General features: G+C 41.8%; 1 protein-coding gene and 1 long non-coding RNA gene across 2 annotated transcripts in view; one reads left to right on the top strand and one right to left on the bottom strand.

The window, feature by feature from the left end:
- Positions 1 to 16,768, top strand: part of TTC27 (tetratricopeptide repeat domain 27) — an 88,680-nt gene extending 71,912 nt beyond the window's left edge. Inside the window, exons 17-20 of the mRNA XM_079969480.1 lie at positions 4,211 to 4,408; positions 10,567 to 10,678; positions 11,912 to 12,012; positions 13,555 to 16,768. Coding sequence (XP_079825606.1) covers positions 4,211 to 4,408; positions 10,567 to 10,678; positions 11,912 to 12,012; positions 13,555 to 13,677 — 534 coding nt within the window. The 3' untranslated portion in view covers positions 13,678 to 16,768. The remainder of the gene's footprint in view (positions 1 to 4,210; positions 4,409 to 10,566; positions 10,679 to 11,911; positions 12,013 to 13,554) is intronic.
- Positions 16,606 to 27,687, bottom strand: part of LOC307212360 — a 23,367-nt gene continuing 12,285 nt past the window's right edge. Inside the window, exons 2-3 of the long non-coding RNA XR_013836961.1 lie at positions 20,657 to 20,849; positions 16,606 to 16,684 (exon numbers count right to left, since the gene is read on the bottom strand). This is a non-coding gene — a long non-coding RNA (uncharacterized lncRNA). The remainder of the gene's footprint in view (positions 16,685 to 20,656; positions 20,850 to 27,687) is intronic.

The raw sequence follows: 27,687 nt of genomic DNA, 5'->3' as shown, positions 1-27,687 counted from the left end.
GAATATAAGAAGCAAGCAGACAGAAATAGGAGGGAAGGCGAAACCATAAGGGTGGGTAACCGGGTGTGGCTATCCACCCAAGGACTGCCGTTCAAGGGAGGGTGTAAGAAATTGAGACCCAAACGGTTGGGACCCTTTGAGGTCATACAGCAGGTCAACCCAGTAGCATTCAAACTCCGATTGCCCAGTCACATGAAATTGCACCCAGTATTTCACAGGTCATTACTGTCGCCATACAGAGAGGGATGTGAGTGGGGGGAACATGAGAGGGAGGTCACCCGGACACCCGTCATAGAAGAGAGAGAACGCAACATGGATGTGGCAGGGATCATTGATTCCAGGTGGAAGGGGAATCAGGTGGAATACTTGGTAGAATGGGAGGGGGAGGAAGAGTCAGAAAACACATGGGTACCGGCAGAGGAAGTCAAAGACGAGATTTTGATAGAAACGTTTCATCGGCGTTTCCCAAGGAAACCACAACCAGTGGCAAGGTTTAGGAGGGAACACTTCGGGACTACAGATGAGGAAGGGGAGTTTGAAGGGTTCCCAGAGTCGGGAGTGGAGGTGGAAACAGATTCCGACGAAGGAGAGGAAGAGGGGGAAAGAGGCGGAAGGCCGTGGTTAGAAGTGTTTGAATCCTCGGAGGATGAGGGGAGTTCCTTCCAGGGATTTCCGTCCTCGCCGCCAGTAAGAGAAGAGGCGGGAGGGGGTGAAGGGGGCCCTGGGGGGGAGGTGGATGTCAGGGAACTGCCATCGGAAGGACAGGTGGTGAGAAGGCTTCAGGAGAATAGGAGAGACAATTCTTCAGCAGAAGAGGGAACCAGTAGGGGGAGTGCGGGAGCTCCAAAGGAAAGGGAGTCGGAGGGGAGGCTCTGGGATACTTCCAGTGAGAACAGTGAGGAGGTATCAGAACAGCTTTTAAGGACCCCCACCCCCCGCCGGAAACTGTCACGCAGGGAATCCAGGAGGCGCATGTCCGTGAAACAGCTTTTATGTTGGAAACGTTTCCGCAAACGCCCACTGTCAGATTCTACCAGCGACTGACGGAGCCATGCTGAAGGGCTCCGCTCAAGGCAGGATTTCACTACACTGAGTGAGCTCTGAGGGATCCAGCTTCAACGCACAAGCAGCTCATCATCCCACCACACATATGGATAGCCCCCTCAAGCAATCTACTGGCAATAACTGCTGAGGAGGTAAATATGTTAGTTTAGCCTAGCCTACCACACCAGGCTGCCACTGTTATGATTATTTATTGGATTTCTTACCCATGCTTCCCTGCAGGGTCCCAGGGTGGGTTGCAACAATATAAAAAATATTAAAACAGTTTTAAAACTAATATCAACTGCAGGAATAGAGTGGATTCTATTACAGTGATAAAAGGGGGTGGGGATAATGTGTGCAACCTTGAGCTCCTGGGCGGAGAAGCAAAAAACAAATATCTAATGTCATTCACAGCAGCCCATAGTCCTGATACTTACAGCAGTATTGTTGCCTGCCGAGTGCTGAAGCCTTTGCGTTTTGTGCTCTTTCTGTAGAAATGTCTAATTGAAATACATTTTCTTTTTTTCAAAAAAGGAGGAGGAAAAGAAAGCTAAGAATGGGGGGAGGGGCCTGCTGGCTCATGGTTCAGTACCTGTTGGCAGCCCTGGGTGCAGGTTTTACTACTGCAGGTAGCTACTGTCCTGCATTTGTGGTGTGGGATTTTATTCAGTGTAATTTGCTACTTTTGTCAACTTCAGGATTTACACCATACATGCCAAACATTTTTTGGCAAGAGCTAAGTCACAGTTCGGACATGGGTGGCACTGTGGGTTAAACCACAGAGCCTAGGACTTGCAAGCACATCAAAGTGCAAGTAGATAAATAGGTAAAGCGGCAAGGTAAACGGTGTTTCTGTGCGCTGCTCTGGTTCGCCAGAAGCGGTTTAGTCATGCTGGCCACATTACCCGGAAGCTGTACGCCGGCTCCCTCAGCCAATAAAGCGAGATGAGCGCTGCAACCCCAGAGTTGGCCACGACTGGACCTAATGGTCAGGGGTCCCTTTGCCTTTACCTTTTTAAGTCACAGTTCACAATAATCAGCTTTGACCATGGGAGTAAGGAGGATCAGACACTACTTTAGCAATGTTAATTGCCCTCTGTTTCACTGTTAAAGCTCAGCCGTTGCTGTTGCTCTAATGCTGGCTTGCTAAGAATGACAGAAGCATCAAATGCATTGTGGCTTCTTTACTCTGTCTGCTTCACTCTACAATGCACAGCTCAATTTTATTTATTTCTTGAGCAGGATATACATATGTGTTCAAAACAGGAGTTAATGGAAGACAGACACCAGCAGAGAAAACGCCACTATGTCATCTTTTGTCAGCACATAAACTCAGAGATAAGCAGTAAGGTTGATTCTTTATTCAGAGAGACAAAACCTAAGAGAGAACTCCACAGACAGGACTACCCCAAGGAGGCAGTCGCCAGAACTGAGGATCTGAGCCTTCCCAGCAGTCGCGAACTCCTTCAAGGAGGGGCTCTCTGTGCCTTTTGTCCTGCTACATGTAGCACCCCCTAGGCAGTCGACATCTTGGGGCGCCTCTCATGCGCATGCTCTAGTGAGATTACATTGAACTAAGAAAGCTAGATTGCAATTTTCTTTCAAGATCCAATCAATGTTACTTTGATCCATTTCCGCAGGGCCCCTAAAAGTCGTGGGGCCCACAGGCCGCTGCCTATTCGGTAATCCAGCACTGTTTCCCCAGCTGCAGACTCCCACCATTCCTCCTCATCTAGCCAGATCCTGATATCTTTCTGTCCAGAATCCTTTCTACTGGAAAGGCAAAAGCAAAACTTTTTCTGTCCCTTCAATTTCAGAAATAGATTTCAGAGCTTGAGGAGGAAACAGAATTAATAGGTTCAAGGAGACACCTGTACCTGCTAATGGCCATTTCCTTGTTTTTAAGCCGTAACATCGGGAGCCATTTACAGCGTGGTACTCTGTAGACTGATGGCTTATCATGTGAGAACTGATCTCTAAAACCATTTCCCCCTTGTGAAGCCTGTCAGCTTTGCTGAGCATCAAGGTAGCCTGGGAAACATGTTTTGACAGGCTGAAATTTTATATCAAAGGGGCTTTGTAACTGTACAGTGATAACTAGTAACAGCTCAGATGTTTGGAAATACGGGGTTTAGGTTTCGACAAAGTCATCGTGGGCACAAAAACATCTAGGAAGGTTATGGGGGAAGAACAGCAAACCGGCTTCACTGATGTGTTGTTTGATCCTGTGTAATGATCATATGACCTCTAAGAGACATGCCTAAAAATTGAATGTACTTGCGTGAATGCATAACTTTATTTGATGCACTCGATGATTAAGTTATGTGGAAAAATGTAATATAACTTACAACATTGATTTTGTAACCTACTGATAATAAATTTGACAACTAAGAACAAGTTTCTTAGCTGCTGGATATAGCACCAGTAAATGGCAAAGGCATTTAGAAGTGTTTAAATTCTATTAGTTTTTCAAGAACTCATTATATTCCAAGAAAATAAGTTGCTAGCATTTTTAAACAAGTTTGGTGTCTCTGCATCTATGGTACATAGGAAAGCTACATTACATTTTAATAGATTAATTCCATAAAATAATCCTGTACATTTGCATGGGAATAAACCCTATTAAGAACAGTGGGACTTAACAACTTCTGGTTAGATTATAGTTTTAAGTGGTGCCCAATTATGTAATATAGAACCCTTCAAATTTTGGAGAAGAAGCTTTCATAGAATTGCTATTACCACTGGGGAACATTGTTTTTCTTTTCCCTTGCTATTTTTATCTCTTTTTCTCTTGTTTGTGGAATGTTCTCCCCTGGGAGGTTTGGCTGCTGCCTTCATTATATGCCTTTAGGCATCAGGAGAAAAGGGAAGTGGGATTATTGGTTCTGTGGGTTTGGGGTTTTTTATGCATCTTGTTTTTTTAACTTGTATTTTTTATGTTGTGAGTTCTATGGATGAAGGGTGGCATACAAATTTAATAAATAAATAACAAAAATAATTAAGACTCCTACAAATTATGTTAATGTATAAGATTTGTATACTGTTTGATTGTAAAAAAAAACCCCAAAATCAAAGCGGCTGTTGAACTCACACGTTGCACACGTTCATTCACTAATTCGCCTTGTAGTGTTAATCCAATTATAACCAAAATTATCTTCTCTCAAAGGTGCTAAAGATACTAGTAAAAGTAGTTATGGATGGAGTGACCGATCGTAATGGAGAAACTGCCACAGGGTTAAAGGGGAAACTGCAGGGACTCTTTGGCAGAGTGACTTCTAGAGTGACAAGTGATGGAGAAATCTGGAGACTATATGCAAGACTCTATGGAAATGGGCAGAGTGATAACCATGAAGATACAGAGAAGGTAAGTGCTAATGGTAAGAGTGTGGTTTTAAATTAGTAATGATATAGGAAATTTACTCTCTACCCAAATTTTGGTATTAGGACCATGATGCTTGGTTTGTGACTGTTTGGTTTCCCCAGCTCACAAAATAAAATAAAAATATTGTAAAGGAATCAGTTTAAGCCAATATCACTTATTGTCAGTACTTCTGTTTTGACAAGCCGATCAGCAAATCAAGCTTAACTCGATAAAGAAGAAAAAGAACAAAGCAGGCCATTAAAGGGAGGGAGGATAATGCAGAATGTTCAGGCTGCAGCACTGGAATAAGAAAGATTAACACCCAAGACAGGTGAAATGTTGTTTTTCATCATTCTTATTGTGAGAATGCACTTAAGAAATAGGTCAAGTTTAAGGATGCAATCCACAGAAGGTTACGTCTGTTCAATTCAGTCTTAAGCATATGTATCTGTCTCAGAATTGTGTTCTGTATATTTAATGTGCATAATCCAGAGCGGGGCACTAAAAGGTTATTTTAAGCAATATGATTTTTCTAAATGGATTTGCACCTTTCAGTTTTTCTACGGAATTCAGGTGGCTAAAGCATTATCTGAAGGCAGCAGCAGCACTCAGGGGAAAAGAATGTTCTCAGTCATCCAACTATTACAACCTAGTGCCATGTAACTGTGTACTGCAGCTGTGGAATCACCTATTAAGCTGTTCTGCAAGGTCAGCCTGCTCCTTCAACACCACCTGCTGACAGATAAATATTGCTCTTCAGGTGGGAGTAAGTGTGGCATCTCCCTTGCAAACATATGGAGAAGCTGGATTCAAACATATAGATGAACTGTGAAGTGGGAGAGCAAGGAGAAAGCTAACAGGCATATAGGGAAAAGTAACAAAGATAAGGAAGTTACGGGAGAGGAGGTTTGTGAATCTGCCAGAGAGGAGGAGGGAGGGAAGGAGAAGCTTGGCAGAATGCAGAAGAGGAAAAGGAGAAGCAGCAAGTGAGATTAGAAAAACTAGCTGGAAAGGAAAAAGGGTGAAGGAGATTGACATGAGATTAGTCAGGAAGAATCAAAAAGGCAAGATAAAGGGATTTGTGCATTTCTTAGTGCATTTCTTGTGCAATCCAATAGTGCTGCTGCTATTGGATTGCATATCAACTATGTCTTTGAACTATGTCTAACCTTCCCTTGTTTCGGCTTTTTTATTTTATTTTTTAAAGATAGATTTTTTTCCCCCTCTCAGAAAAAGAGTTTTCATACAACAGGTCTTGTTTTCTTCACCCACTTTCTACCAGGAGATGCAAGTTCAGTTTTCTCAGCTTTGCATCCCCTGTGAGTAGATGCTGCTGGAAATTCTCATTACCCTGGTTCTTGTGCTCTGTGAGAGAGACAGAATTTCCCTTTATAATGCCAGGGATGTTACACCTTGACATGTAATAGCAGAAGCTAGTAAACAGTGTTTCTGAAACAAGTCATCTAGAAATTAAGTATATTCCTGGGGGACCTTCTGTCCTGCCTACTTTAGTACCATTTTCAGATTATAAAATTGTCATTGGACCCAGGAAATGGAGTGAGAGCATTTGAGGTCTGAAGCTAATCAGGGGTTTAGGAGGGGGGCTGAGGAGGGGAGACTTAACCCTTCCCAGCTTCACCTGCCCCCCCCCCCCCCAAAACCAACCTCCTCATGCAATTAGCCTTGGGGGGGGAATCTATTGGCTTTTTTCAAGCTTTGCTGTTGCAAAGGGGAGGGAAGAGTGATCTTTCTTGAGATTTCAGCTAGGAAGGGAGGGTTAACTCTGCCCTCTCTGTCTCTGTTTTCCAGAAGATCACACACACACACCACAAAAAGCATCAATCCACCCATCCATCCATCCATCCATCCCAGTGCTTGCAAATGTGCCCACAGGCCCAAAAAGGTTGTTGAAATCTTCTAGGTATTTAGAGAATCTAAAGAAAGCTTTGAAATCTGCCACATAGTCACAAACTCTAAACTACATGGAGACTCTGGGGTGGGGGGAGGGAACTAACAATGAAGTGGGTATTGGAAATAACAGAAAACATCACGTGGGGACAATCAAAAAGATAGAAACTCCATAGAATTCTAATGGTAAGGCAGTAAAATACAATATAAATTAAAAAGCAGTAAAAATACAATTAAAAATCGCATATCATCAAGCACAGTGCATTCCAGTTTCTACAACAGACAGAAAAATCACTCTGGTCCACAAAGATCCTTAATCATTTACAGGTGGCCAATGTGAAAAATGGTTTAGGAACCACTGCTCCAGGATGTCTTAATAACAGAGAACCATGTTTGTAGGCCCATAGTAATAGAGCCAGTTTTGGGGTAAGACAATAGTGTATAGAGAAGTCATCAGGACCTACATCTTTTGTCCCCTGTGCCTACACATTATGATACAAAAGAAATATTTTCCAGTAGCGGTGCTTGCTGTTTTCATTTTGCTTTAGAAAACTGGAAGAACTACAAGCAAGCATTTCATCTTTGTGCTGTAGCCAAGGTTATGAGATGTGTGCTTCAGCTATTAAATCAAAGCAAACTCCCGGTGGCAATTTTTCAAGGAGCCACATAGTGTGAAAGAAGCATCAAACTCTGAATATAAAATGAATACTTCCAGCTTTCAAAACATGGTAGAATATTGTGACGGAAAGATCTTGCTAAATTATCCTGACCCATTTTCCTGTAAGAGCTTGCTCCCTTGAGAGTGTTACCAGAAATTTCTTCATTTAGGTTAGGTGTGTCTGTGTTTTAATGTTAGCAACGTGCCCTATACAGCCTCTCTTTTTCTATGAAGCAGCATAGCATGCAACCTAAACTGTGTAACCATAATAAAGATTTTCCTGGTATTTGCCTTAGTTTCCTTTGTTGGTTTTGTCCAGGGGCAGATCCAGTTGGGTGCCAAAAAGCAAATGGCCACCAACACTCTGTTTCTCCCTCCTTTATCTTTTTTTTTCATATTGCCCAAATCTAATGCTGGTTGGCAGGGACATTATTAGCATTATATATTTTTTAAACAGTTAATGCGTTTTTAAGTAACACAATTCTGTACCTTCTGATTACTTATTCTGCCCTTAACTCGTTGTATTCCATACTGCTATTTAACATACCCCCAGTTCAGTAATCTTCACAGCACTCAAGCATGCCAACTAATTATCTCTCCACCACCACATGGAATCCTCCATGGTGCTTTGCAAAGGCAGGAATCTACCTGGGATAGTTGGTAGAGCAGGAGACTCTTAATATTAGGGTGGTGGGTTCAAGCCAAACATTGGGCAAAAAGATTCATGCATTGCAGGCGATTTGACTAGATGACCCTCATGGTCCCTTCCAACTCTACAATTCCATGATCCTATACTGTCCATTCCAATTAACATTTCCCAAGAGTCAAAACCACTTTGCTTCGCTTTGTATTCTGCAGCCCAGGAAACACCTGTAACCATTCTATCCCTTTAAAGTTCTAGTTTAGCTCTACGACCCGGTAATTTGCTTGACATTTGAATGCCACAGTATGCTTCTTTGTTTTAATATTTGATCAAAGGTGAAATAATGTAAAATGCTGGTATGAATCATTCTCAGTTGTGTTATTTTGGGTAATTTATGTGCAATTATAGCTCCATTCAAATAGTGATTCCCCGCCCCCCCAAAGTGCCAGCCTCAAATATTGAGGACACTGAGATCAGCAGGTAATAAACTTAATAGTCTTCCTCTGTTGACTTAAGAAAGGCTAGAGAAGGACTGAAGTAGAGAGAGACTGAAGAGGCAAGCTTCTGGCAAAAAAAAAAAAAAAAGGAAACTGCCATTGGCTGTGATTTTCTGTCCCTAGCATCTCAGAGGTGGAAAACTACACTTTCAAATGTAAGTTCTGATTACAAAACTAGTTTTAGGAGATGTGGCTGTATATGGTCATCCCCCCACCCACATTTCCCTCTCCGCTTTGTCAGAGAGAAAGTGATGAGGACAAGAGTGGTATCACACTCTATTTCATATCTAAAATTGAACTGGTTTTGCACTCTATAAAGGGTATTCACCTTAGAAAGCACTGTCTCTCCAATGTTTCGTATGTTTCAAGGCCCACATGAATCTCTCGGTGCATCGACAGAGATGTGAGCTTAACTCAGTTTTCCTGCCAAAAAGTACCCAAAGCAAATACTAACACCATAAAATGATATAAAACCGTAGCGGCATTAATGTATTCAAAATGTCTGCTATAGCAACTTGCTAAAATTGAAAATTCTTCACAAAAAAAGTGATTCCATAAATGCAGCACTCTTTCACAAAGAGAGCAAGTAATTTCACATCATGCACAAAAAAACATGAGACAGATATTTGTTGTGTATCCTAATTATAAAACTATATCAATATAGGGGGCGGAGTGTGAAGGTGGAAGTTGTCTTGCAATTTTGTGTTCCATAGATTTATAAATGAACTCCCAGCATTAAATAAATATATTTGGTGCCCTTCCTTCCTTATTTCGTTTATGATATTCACATTTAGTTAGAAATGTTATATCACAAGTCTGTTTTTCTATCGCATTAGTCGTACCTTGGATCCTGAACGCCTTGGTACTCAGACGTTTTGGCTCCCGAACGCTGCAAACCCAGAAGTGAGTGTTCTGGTTTGCGAATATTCTTTGGAACCCGTATGTCCAACGGGGCTTCCGATTGGCTACAGGAGCTTTCTGCAGCCAATCAGAAGTTGCGCTTTGGTTTCCAAATGTTTTGGAAGTCGAACAGACTTCTGGAAGGGATTCTGTTTAACTTCTAAGGTACGACTGTACAATACATCAACAGACTTCAAAGATTTCCTGTTGCTAGCAATGACTTGCTTGGCTGCTTCACTCTTAGGCTTAGCCAAGAGAAAGGCATTCTCTGTTATCGCAAAATAGGTAAGGTACCCCTGCCTGTTCGGGCCAGTCTTGCCAGACTCTAGGGTTGTGCGCTCATCTCACTCTATAGGCCGGGAGCCAGCGCTGTCCGCAGACACTTCCGGGTCACGTGGCCAGCATGACAAGCTGCATCTGGCGAGCCAGCACAGCACACGGAATGCCGTTTACCTTCCCGCTGGTAAGCGGTCCCTATTTATCTACTTGCACCCGGGGGTGCTTTCGAACTGCTAGGTTGGCAGGCACTGGGACCAAACGACGCGAGCGCACCCCACCGCGGGGATTCGAACCGCCGACCATGCGATCGGCAAGTCCTAGGCGCTGAGGTTTTACCCACAGCGCCACCCGCGTCCGTATCGCAAAATAGGGTTCCTTAAAAGATGGCAAGCACAACAGAACCCCCTTTGCAGATCTTTATTGGTGGGACGGGGAATTCATGTGGATTAGGTGTGCTTGACTTGGCTTGTTCTGAAGAAAGAAAATAAAAAATAGCATATGGAAGCAAGTCTTGGTACATAGCAATTGTGTGGTATCTCTAACTAGCCCCAGGTGAGAATCAAACAGCCACCTTTTGGGTCACCTCACAAAGCAAAGATCTCTCATTGGTGTTTGTTGGAGAATTAAGCCAATTCTTTCAACTCTTCCATTAAGACCAATGGGACTTAAGTGCTCATTTTTTTTGCTTTAAAAAAGGGTAAGTAAACATTTGGATTTAGTGGAGGGGGGGAAAAACTTTCCTAACACTTGTTTTTGCTGTGGCTCATTTGCTTCTGCTTAGGTTTGGGCAATTGCTTTTTATTTTCTCCGTTTTGCAGAATCCATGTCTTGCTTTTTTCCACATTGGGGAACCAATACAGAATAAAACTGGCATCTTAATCTTTGTATATATTTGAGCAATTTATTGCATTCCTTAGATGCACAATGGCTTAAAATATTAAAATACAAGTGTTTTCCTGTTTTCATGTGCATTTAGTCATTGTGACCTAGCAAAATATGGGTCACATCTATCAGTCTAGACAGATTTTTTTTAAAGGTAAAAAATTATCTTTTAAACACGTGTTACTTATATGTCTGTCATACTTGAAAGGCAATAACAGTGAAAAACATCTGTGCTACAGCTGCAGAATACAGTTGCAGGGAAGACTGAAAAACTAATACTGAGAAACTAACATATTACCAATCAAAACTATTTTTTTAGAGTGACTTTGGCTTTACGTATTAACATAAAGCTGAACTAAGGTTGTTTTCTAATTTCACTCTTCTGTCTTTACAGGTGCTACAGTATCTCAGCAAAGCACACAAATGTGAAATCCAGTCAAAGGACTGGGACAAAGATATTTTCTCTTTTAAGAACGTAGTAAAAGGAGCTTTAGAGCTTGCACATGGTATGTCCTGTATGAATTTTTCGGCAGAAATCATTATTGGTGGGTTACTTTAAAAGGTTCATTTGGCTGTAACATGCCACACTTACTAATACTTAAAAACAAATCCCCAGAAAAACAGAGCTGCCTTAGTTCTACAGTAGGGAAAAGGATGTTCAGGAGAGATTGTGTTAAATGACCAAGTCACTTTCCGTTTCCAGAGATCAGTGTGAAGTCTCAGCAGGACCACCAGTCATACATGCAGAAAATTCCCTCAGAAATCCATCTGGATCCGCAAGGATCAGAGGCAGATCATTTTAATCAGTCCCTCACTGTACAGAAGCTCTTTCAAACACACAAGCGGGACTGGAAGGCAGTGTGAGTGTGCCTGCCAAGGGCACAGCAAAGCACAGCCCTGCTTGGCACCGGGAGGGGGGCGGGCAGTGCGGGCTCCGTTCACGCTCTGCCCCTGAGGTGGCATTCATATGGCTGAAAAGCAGGGTATAAATTCCTTGAATCAGTTTATCACTGACATTCAGCACTTGTATCAGCCAATATTTTCATTCCAATTCATTTGTCCAAAATGGACAAGTTATAGGGCAATTTTAGATAAGCCCAAGGTTAGCACGAAGTACAACAAATAATTAGGCGGAGAACCCTCAAAGGGAGGGATCGTTCCCACCACCACCAAAAAAAAAATCAATGAAGGCCCAGTGTCCATGGAATACTATAACTGTGAGGCTGGAGAAAAACACAGAGATATTATAATGACACACATTCAGTTATGGGCAGTCTCCCCTCCCCCGACACCATTTTGCTTCAAGACCTCACTTACTCATTTATGAAGTTCAGAAGTGTGTCGCCAAAACAGAGCCCTCTGCATGCAAGGAGGAGAAGATATCAGAAGTACAGAAAAGCTTTAGGGAAAATTCCTAAGAGGAAGAACTAACTGGGGTTGAAGAGGTGGAGTGGAATGAAGTAGCGGGAAAGAGGGTGGGATTTCAGCAGCACTCCACGCAGCAATATTTTGTTACGGTATTTTATTCTCGTTTTACAGAAACAATGCTGTGTCGTTTCAGTGATTCACGTTGCAGTTCAGAATACCTGCCCCCCCCCTTACCATTTGTATGGATGCTCCTTTTAATGAGCTTCCTCGCGAAGAGAACTGGCTGAAAGCTTTAGTAGTAATTTATGTCTGCCGTGTTATCACAGTAATCACCAGACTTTTGTTTTGCCTTTTAAAAATTCATCTTGCAGTGGCGATGAGATGCAGCAAAACCAAGTCTAATCACCAAGAGGCACTGCAAATTCTCTCTTCGGCTCGACTCAACTTACGTAGCTTGGCAGCCAGAGCAAAGGTGAGACTGAGATGGGCATCCTTAAAATAGTCTTTTAACAGAGAGGCGGGGTCAGCAAAGGGCTCCCTGACTCATGGCTTATGTTCTCAAGTACTGCTACAGGCACTTTACTTTTAACTCTTCCATTCTAACCAGAAAAATGGTTTAATCTGTGAAAAATATGTTTAATCTGTGAAAACTTTACTGGACTAATTTCCTAGAAGTATCCGACAGTTGTCTCTGTGCAAGGAACAGGGCACAGACTACTTTTGTAGAAAGTGTGTATGTGTTTGTTTGTTTGTTTGTTTGTTTGTTTGTTTGGTGTGTGGTTTTTTTTGTGTGTGAGAGAGAGAGAAAGAGAGAGAGAGAGATGGGGAAACTGGCATTGCTCCCTCAGGACATCTCTAAGCATGACTTTCCCTGATTTGAAAAGCTGGAATCGGAAGGAAGGAAGGTAGCTCAACAATGTTCTTCTGACAAAGCCAGGGGGGCAGATGACACCCATTTGTCTGGCTGTACAGATTCTCACACCATCGTCCATAATCCCCAGAGAGCTCTGTAGCTTCAGCGAGGATTGTTTTGGACTTCAGCTCAATGAATGCCAAATAAGAGAGAGAAAGCTGAGCCAGACACCATCCTTCCTCCCCAGCTTCTTCACATTGGGTAGCCAGAAACAACTTTTTTTTTTTTAAAAAAAAAAAAAAGCATGATGGACAGTTGTCACAAAGGATCCTTTGTGAAAGCTTCCATCTCTCAGGAAAAAGTCTTCTGGCTCTGCTGCACCTGCCAAAAATTGGGCTGTGAGCTGGCAATTGCCTCCCCAAAGAGGACAGGAGGGCAACTTTATTACATTTCTTTATTGTGTTTTGCCATGAATGAATGAAAATTGCCCATTCAATAGAACCCACCCATTGTGACGTTTAATACTGCAATGTGTACATATCAGCCAACAGGTGCAAGTGACCTGAAGTGTCATGGTGTAGCACTAAGGAAATTGAATCACTAAGACTTGGAGCAGGGTCTAGTTTTTCCTGCAAAAACTACCCAGTCAATCAAAAGAGAAGGTGGTGATTGAGAGGGTCTGATCTTCAGAACCTGCTCCAAAACTAGAGTGGGTTTTTAGTTTATGAGGAAATGATTCACTTCAAGGCATGTTCAGTAGTATCCCAGGCCCCAAATGAGACTGCAGCCTAAATAGGGTTAGGTCACTCCTGCTGTTTTTACAAGTAATCAAAGGTGGGGGAAAGCCTAATGTTCACTATTTGGCCAGTTGGGTTTATAGGTGCAGATGGGTACCAGTGACACACAAGTAGGTCTAAGCATTGACTTTGTGGAATTCCTGCAAAATTGGATTGTATCCTTGCACAAATCAGTAATTCTAGGTCTTGTCCAAAAAGGATGAAGTGGACAGGGCTGTCATTAATTTGTCCACAGGGTGACACTGGTGTGTTTTAACAATGTTGCAGTACTTTTAAAAAAAAAAAATCTGGATTTAAGATGATTTTATTGTCTTTGGTTAAGAAGAAACTTTCTGTTACAAATCTTTTTTTTTTCCTTCTGCAGCAACTTTTTGCAGACACAGTGAGTGGAGAAGTTTCCAGTGACCTAGCTGAAGAAGTGGCAGCTATGGAGAACTTGATAGTGGAATTGCAGGAACTTAGCAACCAGCTAAGAAATCAGACCTGAGAAAAAGAAGATCCAGTTTCCTGGAAGGAAGGAAGGGCAAAGTTGGCAAACTTCGTTGGCTACAGTTTGCGCTAATGAGCTTGCAGTAAATCAGACACCCCAAGCCACTCTCTAATAAATATTTTTCCATATAACGTAGCTTCTAATTGCAGCCAGCATTGCTAGGACTGTAAAGTGTTTTTAAGGTCAGGCCTGTACATTGTCATTTTCGGTGTTTGTGTGATTTCTGTTGGCCTAGGTTTTATATAACAAAACTAACTGGTTTTTATTTAGAAGGCCCTTTTATTTAGGATTAGTTCTGCTCGAGTGCACCACATAATTGGCTTCTGTCCACTGATGTGCACTTTGCAGATAGGAGAGATTAAGTCCTGTTGATGTTAGAAGGGAAAAGGGATGGGGGCACTTTGCTCTTGTTTCTAATTGAGATTGGGGGAAGGTCAGAAAGATTGAGAAAACCAAGCAAAAAACGAAATGGCTCTCTTCTGTGGAATTTAAAACAAATGTAATTGTGAAGGATGTGTCAGTTGTGTTATCCTTTGGTTTTGTGGTTTTCAAAGCTTAAGCATTTGCAGAAAATGGGCAGCACGTTCCCAATAAAGCTACACAACAAAGGCAGCACAAACAATAGCTTGCATCCTAATCCCCACCATTTCTTTTTCTTTCTGGGAAATGGTGTGTTGTTTTTCTGGTTTTCTATCAGCCTCTGAGGTTCAAATGTAACGGGGCAATCCATAGTCCCACTTTCCTAAGTTTGACCAATAGCAGCTACTGGACTTGATCTGGAAATGGGTTCCAGCTTTCCTTCCTCATTAACCTAAATATGGGTGCCTACAAGAGCCACCTTTCTAAACCCAACCAAGGCTATTTATCCTGTCTCTAGCATTGACAAGTCAGGTGCCGCCTGCCAAGCCTTTTAACTATCCCTCTTGTTTATCACCAGGATGATAGTATAACATATATTGCCTTTTAAAGTAGAGGTGTCAGTCTTAGAGTCATGGTTTAATTGCTATTAGCCTATACTCTATGAATTTATCAAATCCTTTGTGAAAGTTTCTAGAGTCAGTTTGTTTGAAGGATCTGGTTCTCACAATCATATCCTTACTTCATAAACTAGGATATGCATGAGGGGTGTGTGTGTGTGTTTATGCACATAGCTCCCAATGGTGTCTTGAGAGAATACAACATTCAGAGAGCAAAACACAAAAATATTCTGTTCGTTCTTTTCCTCTCCTCCCCCATCAAATCAAGCCAGCTGACTCTTACATTTTACTTTCTGTCATAAACATTTTTACAGGACACTTTCCCTTCTCCACATCCTCCCCCACCATTGTTCCCTCTGCTTGCTGCTCAAATGCCAAAGTCATCCTGGAAAAGTTAGTAGAATTGAGAGAGAAAAGAGAGACACTTCCCACTTCCTTCCTCACCCCTATGTACATTTCAAGGCTGAGATAGCTCCCTTCCCACTTTCGAAAAGGGTGCAGTAGTAGAATACAGAGCCTTTGAAGACGCTGCCACATTGGGGATGGAGTAGCCTTTGAGTGAACACATAGTTGCCTAACTCAAGAACTACCCACTTGGCCTGGCATAGTCTCTGCAAGGCCTCAATCATTTCACTGAAACACCATGGATTGAGCCTGGGACCATTTGCATGCAAAGCACAACCTCCACCCCTAAATTTTTTGTCTTTCCACTTTTGCTTTTCATGTTCACACTTAATGTTTTTAGGTGGAAATGCAGTACATTTTGTCTACATCCCAAAAAACCCCGTGTGTGTGAGGGAGCCTGGATTGTGAGCCACATTTGGAATTTGGAAAGCCTTTTTTCCTTTTCCTGTTGCACTATTTCCACGTCCCAGAGGAGCCATGAGAGGGCATCCTGTTGTTTCCTTTTCTGCTTACAGATGAAGTGGGAGAGGATATTCACACTGCTGTAGAGCGTCCAGCTGCAGTATAGCAGCAGATGACCTTTCTCGTGCAACAGTTCTATAATAAGGCCTGGGTTGCAAGCATCCTTGGAATGGTGCTTTCTCTAGGAATGATAATTAACGTTCACGGATGGTGAAGTCACTCCAAGGAGAGTTCAGTGAGTCCTCTGTCATCAGTTTGTGCATCCCCCCCCCACTCCCGTCATAACTTAGTGTAAAAAGTTGCAGGATTCACACACACAAAAATCAGTAACATTGTTAAAAACTTTCTAGGCTGGGTCGTTTTGTACTTAAAGGGCTGTGCTGAGAAGGCTGAAAAGGGGGGCCAACTCCAGTAGTATACCTCACTCCAGCGACTAGTGTATGGTTTCTGATCCACTTCTTCCCCTTTCCGTTCCCAGTCTCATAAAGAACTCAACCTCATAAGTTCAACAGCTCCTATAAAGGGTCATAAGTGGAAATAATGTGGATGGGCAGCAGGGACTGGGGATGGTGGAAGGACATCGACCTAGGGTCAGTGCACACAACCTTCCCAAGGGGATAAGACATGTATATGAACATAGAAATTTGCCTTGTAGTGAATCTGACCATGGTCTGTCTAGTTCAGTATTGCCTAAACTGACTGACAATAGCGCTTCAGTGTTGCAGACATGGAATCTCCTCAATCTGATTTATATCCTATGCCCTTTTAAAATGTGTTTTGGGGAGGGGGCTTTGTTGTTGTTGTTTTTATTATGTATTTAGTGGTTTTATATCTTGATTCTATTCTGTGAACCACCCTGAGATCCCCAGGTATAGGGCGGTATATAAATTCAATAAATCATCAATGCTACATGGTACATGGGGATTCCCAGGACTGAACCTGGCGTTTACTTCCTGGAAACATCTGCTATACCACTGAACAACACTTTCTGCCAGTTTCTTGCATCTTTCTGTCTGTAAAACCAAGCAGCATTAACATTTAGTTCTAGGATTTTTATTATTTAGGTTTCTTTATACTCACTATCCAGAAAATGGTATATTGTTTGAAGAGGAGAAGTAAAAATGTGATAATTGTAAATTCTAGACATTTGGATCATTTCCCTACAAAAAAATTGATAATATCAAGGTTTAATGGTTTCATCAGGGTATCTTCCAAACAGTTTAAATAAAACCACCTTTTTCAAAGTTTTGGTTTCCAATATATGTGGTTTTGTGATACTGGGAAATTAACAAATCTCTGCTTTGCTGAGTAATTATAAATATCAGTGATATTTCTGTCTTCAATTGCCAAGATCCAAATAGTGTTAAAGGAACAAATGAGAGAACAAAAAATAGGGATTAGTGGCACACACTTTGGATTCTTAGTACTTAAATAAACTGGAGTGTGTCTAGGAAAAAATTAAACTGGGGACAGGCCTAACTAATCTGGAATTCTTGTCAGTAAGATTACTCAGATTGGCTGCTGCCTGTTCCAAAGATCATTTTTAAATGCCTATGGTGACTGGAAAATATTATTTTAAAATACTGTGCCTTGTGTGTTTGTAACAAAGGAAGGGCTAGTACAAAGAGGATACACTTAAACTTTTAAAGCAGTAAATCTGTTTATCTATTAGGTATAGCGTTTGGATGCTATCGTCCTGTTACAAGAGCATAGCACAACATTTAATTTATTAGGAATACTTATGTCTTTCTGACCCACTTTTCTAGTAAGGTGATCTGAATGGTTTGTAATGCGAGTGATTGTATCTTGATAAGATGATCATAAGGTCCTTGAAACACATTTTGGGTTTTGGCCCATCTTTTGAGAACCGGTGTCATGGCATTTATACCTTTTGTTGAATGATTCGCCAGTAACACCTATCACAAAACCTGCAGTTAATGTGCCAAGGTATACATTAAATATCAGCTACTGCAAAAGCTGATCAGTACTAATCCCTAGGGACCATTTCCCCACCCTTCTTGGCTCAGAAGGCTACTTTTGCCATAACTACTAAGAGTTTTGATGCTTTATTTTCTGATAAGGCAGAAGTGAGGGGAACACATGGCCCTCTAGGTGTTGCTAGGTCATAACTCTGGCCATTCATTCCATGTTTTAAGGCAGTTAAATGTATTAGGCATACAGATAATTTAATGTGTGCTAGGACTCAAGTGATACATATGGATGTATTTATGCAACACTATCCATGTACAGTCCTTGCCCAAAGTTCTCACAATCTGAAGTTTGAAAGTGAGCAAGAAAGGTTCAGGATGGGGAGTCAGCAAGGGAACAGGAATGTATGAGAGCAAATGCAGTTTCATGTACTTTTTGTGGCTGGAAATTAAGACAGAGCAGGGGATTGTGAGGGCTTCATGGAACAGTAGGTTTTGAGGCGAGCTGTGAAGGAAAACAGGTGGCAGTGGCACTACACAGGTATTCTCAAACCTGGAATTCCATCCCAGGAGTGGTAAAGAATAATATAGGCCAAGCTACCTTAAGAAAGCAGGAGGAAACGAGTGTGCTTGCTATTTACCAACTGGTAACATTCCACAGTGCACATCCAAATACCAGGTAAGCCCAGTAGCTGAAACATCCTGCCAATTGATGAAAACTGCCACTCCTCTATTTCACAAATTCTGCAAATGTGGATATGTGGTAAATTTTCTCTGTGATTACCTATAATTTGGCACACAGATAGTTCAACAATTTGTAAAAACCTCCTAAAAGGACATCTGTCACAAATGGAAAAACAATGAACTCATAACGGTTCAAGCAACAGTGCTGTGCAACACAGGAAGGTTTTTCTTAAATGTTTAGAAGTGCTTATAAATAGATAGGTTTCAATCAACAAGAAGCTCATTCAGGCATGCACTCAAATATAGTAGCAGCATTCATTAGACAAACATTTCTGCTAATCCCTCGGCTATGCTAATAAAAGAGTGATCCTTCTAGACTGCGGATAGTTCAACTCCTATTATTTAAGCCTAATAACAATTGTATTAAGTTTGAGCAAGGGGTTCCGTTCAGCTTAAACTAACTTGAGATCTCATTAAAATGGTTGTGGAATAGACATTTCTCTAATTGAGAATAATTAAAATGCATGTGAGATTAATGTGGATTTTTTAAAAGCAGTAGAACTTTTTCTCCCCAATACCTAGTTATTCAGAATATGCTATTTGACCCCAAAAAATGTTGTAGTAAATAAATTGTATTTGTAGCAACATAATTACCATTGCCCCTGGCTTCAAGCAGGACTTGGTGTCATACTTAGCACAAAGCCCCCAGTGAGTGCAGCACAACCACATAATACCAATCCTGAAAGAACTTCATTTCTGGGCTGAAATTAAGGTGCAGGTGTTGATCTACAAAACCCTAAGCAACTTGAGAATTGGGTAGCTAATGAAACACCCCAGCCTGTTATCAGCCTGTCTGTGTCCTTAGTTCATAGGAGAAGACCCCATCTCATTCTACTGTCAGGGGAAATATATTAAGTGGTGACACAAGAGGGCCTTCTTCATGGTGATAGCCTAACTCTTGAATGCCATCATCCCAAAGTCAACTTTATTTACATTCCAGCACCAGGCTAAGCCCCACCTACTTACCCAAACATTTTGAATGGTTATTCAGTCATGACTGGATTTACTGCAGAATATCTGTTCTTGCTGCTCATTGTTTTGGGACCCCCCTCTTTTATGGTTTATTATTTTAATATTACTATTAGAAATTTAACTAAGTAACCAAATGTCAGATCTCCCCACAAACAGGTAGGGGTCACTCACATTACGTGTTTCCTCCACCCTTGCAAGCAGCAGCCAATTATCTGGGGATGGCAGGTTATGAGGGTGGGGGCATTGAAGCTGCAGATGAGCAGCTGAATATAAATGATCTTGCACATTTCAAAGGAGAGTGAGGAAAACTTGCCACAAGATGCTGGCTTCCATGGCAGTCCCGTTGAGTATAATATGTGGATCTGCTCCAGTACAATTAATGTGGCTTAGAGCTGCCTTTGAAGTTGATAACCTTCAGATGTTTGGGACTATAGCTCCCATCAGCCCCAGTCAGCATGGACAACAGGCAGACAGGATGGAAGTTGTAGTCCAAAGCATCTGGAAGACACAAGGTTAGGAAAGGCTAGATCACTGGAGACTGGCACAGAGATAAATGAATCCTGTGGAGTACTTGCATTATTACACGTATACGCATAAGATTGCTCTCTGGCCTAGTTCTAAATATGGATATTATCTCTGACTTGAATTCATGTTTGTTTGTTTTTAAAGAAATTTATTAACAAATTGAATAATTTCTCATGAAAACTGCTTTGTATAAATGTCTCTTTAAGCTTGCTCTCGTATTTAAAAAAGACCCTTTGTGTTTTTTTAGTTTCTCGTTACCTGTATGCAATTTTCCTTGCCAGCATCATCGCAAAAGATTTTCCTTGTGGCTACTATCAGCCTCCCCTTCCCCCCTTCTTCCTGCCTTACTGTAAACTCTAGTGACCTGCAAGTCTTAGTCATCTACACCAGGCATATCCAACTCCCAAGAGACTGTAATCTACTCCCGGTATAAAAACACTGGGAGTGATCTACCAATTGTCATTGGGGGAGGAGGAGCTTTTTTTAGGAGAGAAGTGCCCGGAGCTTTTTGAGGGAGGACTGCACAGAATTTTTTAACTTTCCCCCCATAACTTTTTGTACATGATAAGGATCCTGTGATCTACTACTACTGGTTGGACATCCCTGATCTACACCATCCCTTGGCCCAAAACAAATGCAATGATCTCTGCAAAAGAATAGCAGCCAAGTTTTCTGACAGCCAGTACAGTATTAATGGTGCTAAAGTGCTTGCTTATATAAAAGGGAGTTGGAATATTTAGAGGCATCACAACTAAAACAAACAATTTAATATCATTAGCAGGGGAAATCAGGGAATTAACCCTAGGATGGCTGGCATTTTCCAGATCTGCTCAAATACTATGTTTTTTCAGCCTTAATGACAGGGATGCACCCAAATGTGTTTCCTTTTGCTGCTTCACTGTTTTTGGAGGGCTGCCTGCTTTTGACACTCCCTTACTTTCTACTCAGGTCAGTCTGACTTACCTCTCCACACATATTTTTCACCTTATTTTACTTTAAGATAAGGGTCAAATTGTTGGCAGCTTTGTCTGCGATGGAAGGCAGCAGCTGGAGGAGCGGGAGGGGTGGTTCTTCTTCTTCTTCTACTTGGCTTGGATTTTGCTTTTATTGCCCATCCCACAAATGAATCCACTTCAGTGACGGTGGTCAGAAATCTCTGTAGGACAAAAAAATGTAATTATTAAAGCTGGCCAAAACAAAATTCATAGAAAGGAAAAAGAACAAAATCAGCAAAACCTGTGGTAAACAAAAGCTGCTGTCTGTAAACTCTTTGCAATCACTGGCTGAGCTACTGCCATGTTGCAGAAGCCTGGGAAGGAAATGTGAACGGTATTCTCATGTTTTGCACCTGGACACACCGTGTGAGAATATATGTGATCCAAGTAAATGCAAATATAGGAATACTAGGCACAGTTTTGTTAGAACTTCTTACTATATTAATTAGAGGATCGGGGCTTTTGAATGACAAGGCAGTGAAAATGACAGCGTGGATGTCTTGGACAATAAGGCTTTTTATGTTCCAATTACTGTAACATGAAAAAAACCTGCAGAGATGCTACATTACAGCAAATTTGAAACATCAGAAAATACAACGCAAACTAGTGTATAGTATGAATCCAGAAGTCCTGTGTTCATATCTTGCCTCTCAGGCACCTATAGGCAACATGTGTTTTTCTCTTTCACAGGCAGTAAGATGATAATACTGGTCTACAATACAGGATAGAGTAAGTACCTATTAAAGCATTTAATGAACTCCTTTGCTAGTTTTGTGCAACAATACTACCTGCTCCTTTGGCTCGTGGATATTCAGATCAATGCGCATTTACAGTTTTTACCAGGAACACTTCTGTGAAACTGATATATAAACCAATAAAAATGGCCCAGCTACGAAGCTTTACGAACTTCAGGAGCACAGATAAGACTTTCTTGTACCAGCAAGCATTTTAAGGTATTTGGAGAGATTTAATTAAGTTGTTGCATGCATGGAACAAGGTCCACTCACACAACAGGACCTCCCCTGTCTCTTCCCCCATGCCCCCTAAAATCTGCTCTGGAGGGTTGGGGGGAACCCAGAAAAATGGGAGAAGTCTCACTGCATGAGCAAACCTTGTTCCATGCACACATACCCCAATTCCTTGCACGCTACATTGAATTTCACCCAGAGTTTGCTTTTATGATAAATCTTTATTATTCCACTTTCTCTGGATTATTTGTAAGCTGATTAGAAATGCAAATAAGTAAGTGATCTAGAAATGTCTTAAATAAATGAATAGTATGCACCAAGAAAAGATTAGTTAAAATGCTTGAGGCCCAAGAGAATGGCAGCTCTTTTAAGTATTTTTAGCTCTTAAGTTAGGCAGGTGAGGGCCTGGTAAGTGTCTGAATGTGACACTGCTGTACAGCCCTATATAAGCAACGCTTTGATCTGTTGATTTTGAACGAAATCCCAAAATGAGTGTAATATATTTTCATTTCTGAGACTATTAATAGTTTAGAACTCTTCTAACTGTTATCATTTACCAGAGTTAAAGTGTATGTGGGGGGTTGAGAGGGAGGAAGGGGGGAGAGAGAGAGAGAGAGAGAGGCCCAGCATAATGGAAAATGAAAGGGGTGTCTCCACCAATTTTACCCTTTCCATTTGGCAAACCATGTCCTTGACAAGAGTATTGCTTTTTAATTTCCTGCCTTGCTGGTTTGTGCTCATTGCCCTCCCCAATGATCTCAGTTCAGATCTGAGAGTTGTGCTTTACTGGTGAAGAGCAAGGATTGGGATGTTGTACATAAGTCTCTGCTAAATGTTGACCTCAGGCAACACCCCCCAGCTATGAAGTCGCAGTTTGCATAGATGGCCTGGAAAACCTGTCAGCATCTGCCAGTGCTTCTGCCAGAAAAAAAACCCAAAAACATTGCCAGTTAAGCCCTCCTGCCCAATTTTTTTTCCATTCTCTTTTTTTCCAGAACAAAAATAAAAATAAAAATTGGTACTTTGTGGTTTGCTTTAGAATGGTCTTCCTCTGAGTATACTTGTGGGATGTGAGTGGATGGAAAGGATAATTGGGAAATGGGCACATTCTCTTTTCCTTCTTATATGGCAGCAGAGAATAGATGAAAAGGCCAACTCTCCTCCTTCCAAACCATGCAGGAGACAACAACAGAGCAAAACAGTTTTTCCTGCATTAGAATGCAATGTTACATCACAAAAATTGTTAGGATCCTTTTTCCTAACTCTGTCATGGCTGGCGTAGAGAGGGCGGCATCACCTGGTTTCGAATCTTAGCGTCTCCCCACTTCATGTATCCGGTACCCACAAGGGTGGCCCCACCCTATAGAGGGGAAAACATTACTTTGTGCAATGTGAATGTAATATTTTTTGTGTGCCAGCTGGGGATTTGAATGGTTCTTCAAGTAAGTGTTACAGGATACCAAAAAACAGCAGAAGCACTCTTTGGTTATCTCCTCTTCCTCTTCTGTGCATGGTCTTCAAAAAGCTTTCTTCCCAGCTTCATTAACCTACGCTTTTTTACTTTCTGCATCCAGAACCCTATCCACTGATCCTAAATTTACTTCCTCCACAGTAAGCCCATTCAGAGGGCCTTAACTCCATACAAGCGTGTCCAGGATTGCAGCCTTAAAATTAACATTGAGCTCTTTTCTTGACAGTCCTTTATCTCAAGTTATTCATAAAAAATTGGCCAGCTACAGTCCCTTTCCAGAGAGCCCCTAAAATGGATCTATCACACCCAGCAAGCATCAGCTTGACACCTAAGTTATAGCAATATTATTTTACTCCAAGGCATCTATCCCATATTTTAAAATGTCATACCTTGACTTCAGCAGGGAAAGATTTATAGTAGCTGTTCCCATAGGCAAACAGAAGATCCTCCCTAAGCTTCTGTTTGAAGTCTGGTGTAAACACCAAGAGTGCAATGCGAAGGGACTTGTGAAATGTATACCCCTATCCTCCCTTCAGCTGCTAACTGAGCTCGACACTTTCAAGACAAGAACATTTGGAATGGTTTCACTTTAACTGACCTTCATACTCATATGCTGAATATTTTCTAAGATGAAACCTGAGTATTTTTTTATGATGACACTTAGGGCACTCACAATTATTTTGTGGGGGCAATTGGAGGAAACAACCAGTGATGAGGTAGGTGCCTGCGAAGTGCTAGATAGCAGCTTCTTGCAGTAGTTTCAGGTCTCCACACTACCAAGCTTCTCAGAGGGCGTGGTACGTACAATACATCTACCAAGTCAAGCTGAGTCCCTGCATTGACGCCTCTAAAGCAGGGGTGGAGATCCTGTCACTTTCCAGATGCTGTTACACTCCAGCTCCCATCAGATGCTCCAACCACTATGGGCAAAGGCAAGGGATTATGAGAGTTGTAATCCAGCCACTGGTGTTGGGAAAAATGGAGGGCACAAGGAGAAGGGGACGACAGAGGATGAGATGGTTGGATAGTGTTCTCGAAGCTACCAGCATGTGTTTGACCAAACTGCGGGGAGTAGTGGAAGACAGGAGTGCCTGGCGTGCTCTGGTCCATGGGGTCAGACACGACTAAACAACAGCAGCAACAATCCAGCCACATCTGGAGAGCCACAGGTTTCCCATCTGCTCTAAAAAAGTTACAAGATCATCATGGCACTGCAGTCTAGCTCCGGTCTTTAGAGAGGGCATATTCTCAAAACAGGAGAGTGCTCCCACACAGTCCAAAGTAAGGCCCCTTCCATATTGTTAGTTCAGGTTTAGGAATCACATTACTGTATTACAATTTGCTACAAAAAAGCTTGTTTCAGAATCAAAATACTGTATACATTAATCCTTTTTTTCTACAGTTCATTACTTCATAAGCTGTTATTTACTATATTAGCAGCATTTGTCCATTGAATTTGGTAAATTAAATGATAAGAGTATTTATCTCACTTTGTGACCAGTATTGGTTTTTCTATTGCTGGTCTCCATTTTTCTAATAAAAAAAATTGTAACTTACCTGTTATTTTTTGGGCACATGGTTAGGTTTGAGTTTCAGCTATTTTTTATTAGTTAGTTAGTTACTAATTTAAATATTTGTATATCACACTTCATTGCCGAATTTCAGGGCAGTTTACAAAATACAATAAAACACAGTACGATGAAACAGGGATACAAGTCAGGGATTCTCACATCCAGATACAACGCAAGCCACTATTGTTGGTAACGTATTGGTAATGTAGGATTGCTATGTCTGGATTTGTCTGTGTTTTCTGTCTCAGCATCAGAATGTAAAAAGAGCCTTGCTGGATCCAGCCAATGGCACACCAAGTCCAGCATTCTGTTCTCAGAGTGGCCATCTAGGTGCCTGTCAGAAATATGCAAGCAGCACTTGAGATGATGGCATTCTGCCCACTTGTGACTCCCAGCATCTAGCATTCAGAGACATACTACCTCTGAAAGTGCAAGGAAAACACAGCCATTGCAGCTAGTAGCCTTTGATTGCCTTGTCCTCCAGTAATTTGCCTCGCCATCTTTTAATAACAACATGTAAATACTAAAATATTAGATATCAAAAATATTTACACCATGGGAAAATATTGAAACTGCATTAAGTCTCAATGATTTGCATATGCAAAGATAGGAGTGGCTGACATGTTAATACAGTGGTGCCTTGCAAGACGAAATTAATTCGTTCCGCGAGTTTTTTCGTCTTGCGATTTTTTCGTCTTGCGAAGCACGGACTTTGGAAAAGCTTCAAAAATCACCAAAGTCTTCAAAAACCTCAAAAAAGGCTACCACACCGCGTGCTATGAGTTGCTCCTCGAAGTGAATGCACGGTTTCAAGAAAAAGGAAACAAACTTGCAAGACGTTTTCGTCTTGCGAAGCAAGCCCACAGGGAAATCCGTCTTGCGAAGCAACTCAAAAAACGAAAAACTTTCGTTTTGCGAGTTTTTCGTCTTACAAGGCATTCATCTTGCGAGGTACCACTGTAGGTCTGGCTCCACAGTGTTCATCTCCAGGCAACTATATGTTCAAGTGTAACTTTGGATATAGAAAACAACTGGCTTAGTTAAATATAAGGTGCACTATGTCTGCTGTATTTATTGTTAATCACGAACTGTTAAAAATACTTGCACCCAACTGGGAGGATGATCAGCCTGACATAAACAGTCTCTAGCCAGGTGTAGCATGTTCAAATTAAGACATTTTATTTACATACTACTGGGAGGAAGGGACGTGTGGAATGAAGGTTAATCAGAGGCCTCTGTATCAGATAACTGCTTATTAAAGCTATACTTTAACCTCCTTTGGTCTGTGTTACTGGGATTATTTGACCTGACTGCCTTCCTTTTTAAACAGACACTACAACTGATCAGGACAGCAACTACTTGAATCTCAGTAATTTAATTTTGTTTATTACTCTATAGAGTAATTTACTGCAGAACATACTTTCCTGATTTCCATAATATACCTTGTACAAAGTTTTTGTACAATCTCAGTGATTCAGTCTGCTTCATGAGTCTTGAATGGCTAACTCATTGCTGAATACAGAGGACATGGGTGTTGGCTTGTTTGAAAGCAACATTTCTGACAAGAATTAAGAAGGCATGAAAAATGAAGTGTGAATTAAATCAGCTGAGAAAAGATGAAGCCCGAGTGTGTTCTCTTCTGTGTGAGAGCAGCTCATGACTGCAATGGCTGGTGACTCCTTACGAAAGGTTGATTCAAGTAGTAATTTTGAGAGATTTATTTAATGTAGGAAAATGTGTTATCCCTTACAGGCTGGTTGTCTTCATCAGGAACATGCAGTACGACTTGACCCTATGACTAAAGGTAAAGGTACCCCTGCCCGTACGGGCCAGTCTTGACAGACTCTGGGGTTGTGCGCCCATCTCACTCAAGAGGCCAGGGGCCAGCGCTGTCCGGAGACACTTCCGGGTCACGTGGCCAGCGTGACAAAGCTGCATCTGGCGAGCCAGAGCCGCACACGGAAACGCCGTTTACCTTCCCGCTGGTAAGCGGTCCCTATTTATCTACTTGCACCCGGAGGTGCTTTCGAACTGCTAGGTTGGCAGGCGCTGGGACCGAGCAGCGGGAGCGCACCCCGCCGCAGGGATTCGAACCGCCGACCTTTCGATCGGCAAGTCCTAGGCGCTGATGCTTTAACCCACAGCGCCACCTGCGTCCCCTATGACCTGCGACCCTATGACTAAATTACCACAAAAACTATGCTGGCCCACCCATGGGTTTTTCTCACACAACTTGATATTTGAGCAAGTCGCATGAAATGCTTCACCATCCCCTTTGCAACACATACATTCAATCTGTGCACTGGGGAAAAAATCAATACTTTTTCAGATTAAAAACACCCCCAAAATCTTTAAGATCCAACAGTCAGAGGAGAATATAGCAGCCCTTTCTCAAGTTGTTCTCCCTCTCATCCACAATAATCTAAAACAGCTACAGTGGTACCTTGGGTTAAGTACTTAATTCGTTCCGGAGGTCCGTTCTTAACCTGAAACTGTTCTTAACCTGAAGCACCACTTTAGCTAATGGGGCCTCCTGCTGCCGCTGCACCACCAGAACACGATTTCTGTTCTCATCCTGAAGCAAAGTTCTTAACCTGAAGCACTATTTCTGGGTTAGCGGAGTCTGTAACCTGAAGCGTATGTAACCTGAGGTACCACTGTACTTCCTAGCCACAGAAAGCCAGATAATACAGACACAAACACAGGGTCCAGGCCCAGCAGCAAACCAGGATGCCAACTTTGCCCCCATATCGACTTGGGCAACACTCTTACCAAAGCTAATAATGTCAGACACCAGACTATTCACTTGCTCATTTTCCAGTGGTGCATACAATCATATGCCAGCAATGCCCATCTGCACTGTGCGTAGAACAAGCCAGCCTCCACAAAAACAATGAATGGACATGAAGAGGACATCAGAAATAGCAATATCCAGAGAACATTTTAACATACTTGGGCACTCTGTAACTGACCTTAAAATGGCCCTACA

The sequence above is a fragment of the Podarcis cretensis genome (genome assembly GCF_951804945.1).
Source record: "Podarcis cretensis genome assembly, chromosome: 3".
Taxonomy (NCBI): Eukaryota; Metazoa; Chordata; class Lepidosauria; order Squamata; family Lacertidae; genus Podarcis; species Podarcis cretensis.
The sequence above is the reverse complement of the archived record's forward strand: the minus strand, read 5'-3'. Positions and strand labels throughout refer to the sequence as shown.